The sequence below is a fragment of the Buceros rhinoceros genome, unplaced genomic scaffold, assembly GCF_000710305.1.
Source record: "Buceros rhinoceros silvestris isolate BGI_N320 unplaced genomic scaffold, ASM71030v1 scaffold928, whole genome shotgun sequence".
In the NCBI taxonomy this organism is placed as follows: domain Eukaryota; kingdom Metazoa; phylum Chordata; class Aves; order Bucerotiformes; family Bucerotidae; genus Buceros; species Buceros rhinoceros.
The window spans coordinates 26,609-36,060 of NW_010427229.1; the positions used below are offsets into that span (position 1 = coordinate 26,609).

General features: G+C 40.0%; 1 protein-coding gene across 1 annotated transcript in view; it reads right to left on the reverse strand.

Moving 5' to 3' along the window:
• Positions 1-596: 596 nt before the first annotated feature.
• The window catches only part of LOC104498404 (N-acetylated-alpha-linked acidic dipeptidase 2-like), a gene marked incomplete at its 5' end in the record, with an annotated part of 30,485 nt that continues 21,629 nt past the window's right edge, over positions 597-9,452 (reverse strand). Inside the window, 5 exons of the mRNA XM_010141778.1 lie at positions 597-786; positions 2,452-2,544; positions 3,432-3,513; positions 7,300-7,564; positions 8,228-8,318. Coding sequence (XP_010140080.1) covers positions 597-786; positions 2,452-2,544; positions 3,432-3,513; positions 7,300-7,564; positions 8,228-8,318 — 721 coding nt within the window. The remainder of the gene's footprint in view (positions 787-2,451; positions 2,545-3,431; positions 3,514-7,299; positions 7,565-8,227; positions 8,319-9,452) is intronic.

Consider the following 9,452-nt stretch of genomic DNA (forward strand, 5'->3'; position numbering starts at 1 on the left):
GAGGGCCAGTATTTTATTTTTTTCAGGAAAAGAAAGCAAATCAATATAATGAGCATTCACCAGTCCTGCAGAATAGATTCTAAAACACAGAGATGCCTTTGGTGTCTTATATTATAAAAGTAATTATCAGAACAAGAAAAAAGCATACGTTTGGGGTGTGTTTTTTCTCTTGAAATGTGTGCTGCTGATCACTGGTATGGATTTACTACCAGCATTACCAGCATTTACGGGTAAGTAGGCAAATAACTGGCTTTGTAATTGTACATCAAAATAATGGCTCCTCAAGATTGGCAGATCCTTCAGAAAACTCTAATTGGGGACTGATTCTTCCTTCTCCCCACCCCCAAATTTGCTTCCATCTAGGGTTGTTCTTAAAGCTACGGTTTTGTCAGTATCAGAGAAGCAGTAATTTCTAGCTCAGGAGGTCTTTGATATACAGAGCTCCTGCTCACACTACCAGCACGCCCACGTGCATTCAGAAGGTTGGGACGTCTGACAGGGTGAGCAGTCAGGAGGGACTGGGTCACTGTAGCAGCCCTAGCACTACGCTGCAGTTCAGACTTTGCTGGCTGAGTGAGATTTCCGAAGCTGTTATCCTATGCTACTTCTTTCAGTGTCCCTGCTGCTGCCTGTACAGTGAAGGCTGCAATGGAAATCTGCCGCTTTACTTCTTCCCAGGCTGCATGTTGATCAGCTTTGCTTTCAATGTCAAACATGGCATCGTAGATCCCTGGGAATGATTCTCCTGCATACTTGTTATGGCTGCTTGGAGCAAAGATAACATGTCTGTGGGAAAAGAAAAAAAAGTAGGTATGATAAATAAAAGTAACCATTAAGAGTGTGTGTGTCCATTGTAGGGACCTGTATGTGTGCTACGTAAGCAGGTGTGAATCACGTGAAGATCAGGACTTAGTAAACACACAGGAAATCTAGCTGGACCTGTCTTTAAAAGAAGAGGAGGAAGCAGTTCTAAGAGCAAAATCTATGGGAAAAGGCACAGATTTAGGACCGGTAGCCTTCTCCCTGGGAAGAAGAGATAAGACATTTGTCTAATTAGGAAGAAACCACGTAATATTTTTTTTTTTTAAATGGGATCTCAACAAGCCTGTTGAACTAAGGTGGCTGTCTGAAACATGGAATAAAACTAATTATGGCTGAACAATGAGTAGTGGAACAGAAACTGCAAAAATAAATAAGCAGCTGAATGACGGTCAACAGATCTGGGAAGGGAAAGTAAAAGGAGGGAGAAAAATCTATGAGAGACTTATTGAGAAGAGCATGAATTCTTCAGAGAAGAAGTGATCCTATTGGAATAGAACTGCACAAAAATATGAATTCTATTTGTTGGTGGTTTGGGTTTTGTGTGTGTGTGTGTGTGTAAACAATTAATAGTTGCATATCTGCTTTTAAATTGATTTTGTTCTTATGAAGAGTCAAGGCACATTTGTAGCATGTGAAAGCATCCTCCCAACTCAAAATGAACAGTAAAACTGCATTAATAAATGCAAGCAAGTAAAAAATTAATTAAAAACTCCAGACAGCTCTAAATGATACCTAATACCCAGCACGAAGAACTGTAGAAAACAACAGTTTTGTTCTTCCAAAAGTGTGAATGACAGTTTATCCCAGGCAGATGGAAGCGTGATTCTCAATTCTACCTGCCTGAGGGACTTCTGGCTTGGTGTGAAAGCCATCAATCAGTGAGTCAGATGTATCCAGTCATTAGGAAAAGGGGATACTGGGAGTAAAGCGAGGCAGCCACATCTGACAGGGGAAACTTCTTGTCAAGTGCTACTAATTAACGCACTGGGTTTCTGCAGAGGGTATTGTGGTGCACCAAACATTGTCTTTCTCCAGGCCCGTGTGCCTGTAGAGAGAAAACTTCAAGAATAACTAGTTAATGATGTAAGCTAATAGAAACATCTATAGAAGCCACGAAAGCTGGGACAGATGGGGCTGTGCCTCTATCTATCCTGGGTTCAAAGCCATCTCTCTCTCCAAGCTCTCTCTTCTGGTCTTCTGTCTTCACCTGACTCACTACACATCTGTTCTCATCTTCTTCTCTCTTTTACTCTACTCTCATTTATCCTTTCTTTTCAATACAGTCGGTTCTCCACTCAGTCCTCACTTTGTACAGGTTTAAAAGACCAAGTGTTAAGAAAAGTAGTACCACATACCTGCAGGTAAAAGTCACAGAGTATGATGGCTAATAAAGACAAAGTCCCAGACCCAAGAAAAGTAATTAGGCACCACAAGGCTGGTGCAGCCAAGGACTTCTAAGGGGTTATAAACAAATTCCGTTACTCACTGGATTCAACTAAATGCAATCTGTTGAGCTGTGATTCCTATATGAAGCCTACAGAGCAGTTCAATTGCCCAGTCAGTTAGGATGGGGTTCTCCTGAAAAAATGCAGTTCCTTAGACAGCTGGTGAAGTAACTTGTTGCCTCACCTGTAAAATTTCCTCCCTGGTAAGCCAAGAGGATCGATGAAAGCTCTTTCTAGAAACATCAGCTGATCATTCATGATTCGCACTGCAACCTGACTGCAGAAAACAGAGATAGAGACATTTCACACCATGAAGAAACATGATTTCTCAGTTTCATTTAAACACTTTTCCTCTTTTTGGACAGACAGAAAAATGGCAAAGATGAGGTTTTGCAAAAGGAGAAACTTAATACATGCTGTAACAACACACTGGGCGTTCTGTGTTAGAAAACTCAGCTACAAGATTTCAAACTATGTAAAATGGGAGACTTTCTGAGAGTGTCAGATACTTGCTTAGTATTAAATGGCACTGGAAAGATCCCACTTTACAGAGGGGAATAAGGCTGAGATTTAGGTCAAGATGAAGAGAGCTATTTTTTGGTGTTCACCCACAAGCCAAGTGTCAACCATAAGCCAAGTGTCCAAACTCCTTCTCTAATCCATACAGTAGCATAGTAAGGACAGGATTCAGTTGCCTAAACACAATTATCTGGGACCACACTGGGTGTCTAGAAGCACCTGGCCTCTAGGTGCTGCACTCAGAGGGCACAGGAGTCCCTTAGGGCCTTTAGGTTTGCAAGCATTGTATGGATATCTTAGATACTCTGAAGCATCATCCTGTCTTCTTGAAGTGTGCTGCAACTACAAATTCTGGCATGACCTACAACACTCAAGTCCAGGTGTCTAAATTCAGAGCTCAGCCCAGCTTTAGCTTTGCTACCTGCCTTTCCATGTATTACGGTATTTTGAATTATGATATTAGTAGTAAGCTCTACAGCTGATACTATTCATCACAGGAAGCAGAATTCATCTTAGCAGATATTGCCTGTTTGAGGGCTCTGTTCTACACTAATCAGAAAGACTCCTTGTGAACTCACTAGAAAAAAAGAACTACTGCCTGGGTAGCTAATGCAGTTATACCTATACTTTTTTTTTCAGACTTACTTTTTCTTGTCAACTTGTTCAAGTCTCCCATGAAATTCAGCAGCAGCCTTTGAAAAGTTCACCACCGCAGAAAAAAGAGGATCTAGGAGAGGAAGGACTTTGTGAACAACTTTGAGTATCTACTGAGCCTGATATACCTTTCAGTTGCCCAGTGAGAAAAAAACCCTACACTTGCTTTGCTGATATAATTGTATTAATTTTGTTGTCTTTCTGTAATTCATTAGTTTCCTCGGCGCAGGCTTTAAAGAGCTGCACTACTAGCAGTAATAGACAAAGACCTTTGCAATGAGGACAACACTAAAGCAGAATGCTTGCTAAAGCTTTCTCAAGTGCACATCTTCCCTCTGCCCGGCAAGGGAAAGTCTGGCTGGCTTTGCAAACAGAGAACTCTGCAGTTTCCGTCTTAATAAAGGGATGCACTGCAGCGTTAGGGATAAAGAGCCTGGCTTACATCAAAACCACCAGCTCTTCCAGCAGGCTGTGGAAGGACAGCAGGGTTTCCCTCTGGGAACATTATGTCCTATTCACATCCTCACAGAAGAGTGTGGTATGTACGTTGAATAGTATTAGGTGAGGCATAAAAGACATGACTGTCATGGAACACAGTGATAGACAAGGTAGATTAACGTAGCCAAGTCCTGCGCTTGCTCCACATGAGCACTAGAGTTACAGCGTAGGAGGTGTCTCCGCCACGACCCTGCATGCCATCCCACAGTGCTGCTACTCAGCCCCCAGGATTTTGCCTGTTATGCCTGACTATGTGCAGGCAGGCTGGTGAGCCACTCGATTGCTTTTTTCTGCTCTGTCCCTGGCAGCACATCCAAGCCATGTGGAATAATATAGCTAAAGAAGCAGCAGGGCTTTCTTTTAATGACAGTATCAGCTGTGATGGTTTTCCTGTGGAAGGGTCTATTTAATAAAGACCTGGGAAAAGTATCAATTTATACAACTCATTTTTGTGAAGTATCAGGTGGATGATATGAGGAGAAGAACTTCTGGCCTTACCACAACTCAACTCAGTTACAAAGAAGGAAGTTTTACAACTTGAACATTTTCCCCTCAAGTTTCAGAAAACTTTAGATAAACCAGCGTATAGTCTCTTTGATCATATAGGAATATGGGGCATAAGATGAGGTCATTTCCTACCTCCACTCCTCCACTGGCAACTGCGGTCCTTCAGTTTATAAACTCATCACACCATTGAGTGTGATAGGCTTTCAGTTCCCAGGACTCGTATTGAAAGTTGTTCTGCAGTCTCGTTTGCTCTTCTGTTTCTAACAAACTTACTTATTCATCTCGAGCCTATCACTGGCCTACATTAAACAGGCCCATGCCACCTTTTAAGGGTGAGAATTTCTACTTGTCCGCAGCTCTGACAATAGCTTTAAGTTTCCCAGAGAACAGAGTTCTGCCCTGCTGACATCATGGCTGTATCGTGGGAACAGATTATATCTCAGAAGAAGTAGGAGGGGATTTAAGAGAAAAAAAAGAATGATCAACTGAAAATATGTAAGAGATTTTGTGCTCATGTTCACTAGCTATTTGGTGTTGTCAGTGCTGGTTATTTCAGAAAAATACCACAACATTACTCTTTTTTTTTTTTCATCCCTGCAAACCTTAGTTCCTGATAGCATATGACTACGAGTACATATTTTATGAAAAAAAGGTTTCCAGCCTTCATTGCTGCGGAGAAACAGCTGAAATGTGAATCCAAACAAAAACCTTAATCTATTATTCTGAAAGACAATTATGTGATTTATTCAGGCTCAGTTAACAATTTTCTGACATTCAGTGTTGTCAATAGGCAATTCTATGAAAACGCTGAGTGAAATTGATTTGAATTTTCAGAGTATTGTATAAGCTGCCCTTATATTTTAATGTGCTCTGGTGCAATATAATAAACAGAAAATTAAAATTATAGTTTTATTCAAGAAATAATTTAAAATTGATCAGGTATCAGAGAAGAGCCATGAAAATAATTAAAAGACTGGAAAAACTTGCCTTTTAAAAATTGGGCAAAATGTCGCATCTGCAAAGTTATTAAGGAAAGGGTAAAGTGATATTTGGGGGTGGAGAAGCTAAAAAAGAAGGATTGCTTCTCGAATCTAGGAACAAAAACAGATGCATTGATCAGAAGGTAGTTTGGGCAACTCATAACCTGAAATGAGAACGAAACTCAATCAATGAAAATAAGTGATATAAGAGAAATTCTGGTAGATGTTCTACTGCTGCAAGAAGAGACTCCAGATGTGACATTTCCTTACAAGATATACTGCAGTAACCACAAGGAAATAAATCCTTGTGTTATGCAAAACCTCAGACCAGATATTCCATCTCACAAGGCTTCCTGTGTCTCAAGCGGCTTTTTTACAAAAAAGGCTGTTTTTTCAAAAATAGTCATGGATTTTTCACTTAAGCCGTTACATGAATTTTTAATTTTCCCCAAATGAAGATTAAATTTGAGTTACTTATAATGTTTCAGGCAACCCAAAAGAGTTCTACATCTTCAAGAAGCTAGTTTATGTCTCTAAATCACGGGTCTATCAGACAGCAAGTGAATTAGGACTGACTGAAAATCCTCCTTGGTAGAGAAACACAAGGGATGAATGAGACAAGGAGAAAAAAGAGAGAGGGAGACAGAGAAAATTTCTGTGGAAGTTATCCTGCCCTGGGATCCAGAGCACTCTGCTGCTTCAGAGTTGGTTTATGTATATGCATCATTGCAACGTGTTCAAGCGCTCAGAAAACCAATTTTTTTATGCAGAAGAGTTCAAGAAGTGTTTCTGCAGCCAGGCTCTGAGACAGATGGTGAGCAAGTTTACCATGGTCAGATGAACTCTTTGTATGAGGACAAATGGGCACCTGTGTCTCTCAAATTCCAGGTAGTTGCCATATATGTTTAACTTGTGATCTGTTTTAAGCAAGAAAATAATAAGAAGGCTGATATATCTCTTTGTTTTGCACTTGAGGTCCATGATTTGAGGTCCATGACAGCAGTGTGTCCAGGTGGCCAAGAGGGCCAACAGCATCCTGGCTTGTATCAGCAATAGTGTGGCCAGAGGGAGGAGGGAAGTGATTGTACCTGCACTCAGCACTGGTGAAGCCACACCTCAAACATTGTGTCCAGTTTTGGGCCCCTCACTGCAAGAAGGATGTTGAGGTGCTGGAGTGGATGCAGAGAAGGGCAATGAAGCTGGTGAAGGGTCTAGAGCACAAGGCCTATGAGAAGCAGCTGAGGGAACTTTGGTTGTTTAGCCTGGAGAAAAGGAAACTCAGGGAAGACCTCATCACTCACTACAACTATTTGAAAGGAGGTTGTAGCGAGGCGGGAGTCATTCTCTTCTTTCAAGTAACAAGATATAGGACAAGAGGAAATGGCCTTAAATTGTGCCAAGGAAGGTTTAGGCTGGATATTAGGTAAAATTTCTTTACAGAGAAGGTTGTGAAGCATTGGAACAGGCTGCCCAGGGAAGTGGTAGAGTCTCCATCCCTGGACATATTTAAAAGTTGTGTAGATCCAGTAGATCTGAGGGACATGGCTTAGTGGTGACCTGGCAGTACTGAGTTAGTAGTTGGACTTGATGATCTTAAAGGTCTCTTCCAAACAAATTGATTCTGTGATTTCTCACGAGTACATTAATAAGGCCCATAATTGATAATATGCATAAAAATTGTTTTAACCCTCTCATTTAGACAGTGATGTGTTAAATGTGTGTTATTTTTAGAAAAAAAGTAGAGGCTCTTTATTATGATGGCAGAATTGAAAGGGGAAAGTAAAGAATTCCATTTCAGAGCTATAACATATGTAACTTGTGCCTCATGATTCTAATTAATGCACTTAAGAAATAGTCTTGTGGCCATTACTCACCGAACGACACTTGGTACAGTTTCAGCTGTTCTTCATGTTTCTTGGCCAATTTATAAATTCTACTGCTATATCCTTTTAAGGCTTCTCCATAATCTCTACAGTCGAATGGAATGACCTGGGAATCTGCCAGTTCATAAACAAGTTTGCCTCGTAACTGAGCAATCGTTAGCTGTTTCTTGAAGGTGGGGTCATAAAATTTTTCCACTAACTCAAAGGTCTCATACACAGTGTGATAAACAGGATAATTGCTGAATTTGTCTGCTTTCTGAAAAAGAGCAAGCAAACTTGTCAGTGCCCCGTACTCCAACTGCAGTCAAGGGATGTATTGATCTCTGAACGACTATGATGTTTGGCACAATTTTCAAACTAAAAAAATCTATTTGCTACAGAACACAGTGTACTATTCTTCCATTTTTGTGTGTTCATTTCAATAAACTAAACTAATTTGAGTCCACAGACTGTTGCACAAGGTGAAGCGAGCAGGTTTCCTTCTCTTTACCTACACAGACCTGCCTCAGGTTCCATCGTACAGGGATTGCCTTCTCTAAAACTGAAAATGATTTGGGGTTTTGGATAGCAGAAGTCCTCAATCATGGCTGCTTTTTACCCTGTGTAGCTATTTCTGAACACAGTCAAGGAAGATTTGTATATTAAGGGCCCTACTAATGGTATGGTGGAATGAAATAAATGCTTCCAATCAGATTTTATAGATACCTTTCTGTGAACTGGATAGCCTATAGAATACACACATCACTGTAACATGTTTTATTCTCCAAACTTTGAGGTTTCTTTCTAAATTAAGAAATGGCACTGCTACGAAAACCAGTCAAAGACTCCTTGAAGCTTTTTTTATTAATCATGAGCAAACACTTTTAAAAGATGACTGCTCAGCACTATCAAACTTCTTCAAACGATCTGGAAGACTTACCCTGTTCTTGGTATAACGGACTCTGCCTGATCCAATTCCCAGTCGCTGAAAGTAAGCTTCAAAATCACTGCCTGATCCTAGTTTGTTTATTCTACATGTAGAAAAGACAACGTCTTAGTGAGAGCACTTACTCTATGGTACGGAATTAATTTATGCAAAATGCAGGGTTTTTTTAAGAAATGGAGGTCAGTTCTTCTGGAAGGCACACCAGGGACACTAGTAAGATCAGAGGCTAGATGAGTGGCAAGCTTAATTACTCTAAATGATTTCATTCCACCACCCTAATTCAGTACGCAATATTGCTAGGAAGATCTTTTAAAGGTAGCAATCTTGGTTATGACACTGACTGCATTTTTTAAAAAGTACACGTTATGCACAAGAGCCATAAAATTGTGTCAGACATGTCTCTGCAATCTTTAAACATTGATCATCTATTTCCAAGCTAATATGAGTTGGGCAGCAATATCTGTAAAGACAGATGTGTTTATATACTTAGCATATTCCACTAGAATCAAAGCCTGATAAATAATTTCAGAAGACAGGACTAGCAGTAGTTACTTACAAGTAAATATTGCCATCTGCTGGGTAGTTGTGGCAAGACAGAGGAAAAGAAAATTTTAATAAAGGCAGATGGAATATTCTAAGTATTTTCAAGTATTTATTCAAGTTTTATATTAAGTTTTAAGTTTATATGCTAGCCTGGTGAATAATCGGTGTTTCTCAGCTGAAAAAGGTAAAGGTTTCTTCTGTTCCAGCTGAAGTTCTGCTGTTATAAATTTCTGCACGGAACTATTTGTATCAACTGAGAAAGATCAGATCTGGTAGTTTTTTCGAAAGGAAGAAATCCCAGTCAGTCTAATGGATCTAGAAACTCCTCTCACCAGGGTCTGAAAGACCGCGTAATAGATGCAGAGCATGTTGGTCAAATCACACACAGGGGCAGGATTTTTACCCCCGTCAGTAATGCCACATTGTCAATAAGATTCAGCCCTATAAGTCAAGGGCTCAGAGAGGGTTTGGAAGATTTAATACCCTCAAATATGTAGATTTAATATTCTCAGATATAGATTTGTAACGTATTACATTTACATCCGTTATAAAAACAAAGAGTAAGTATCATGAGAGCTTTTTAATTACTGCTCTAGGCAATTTCTTTCAAATGAGCATTGGCTCATCCTGACAATTTTGATACTATCTTGTCTATCAAGGTGATTAAACTGAACTC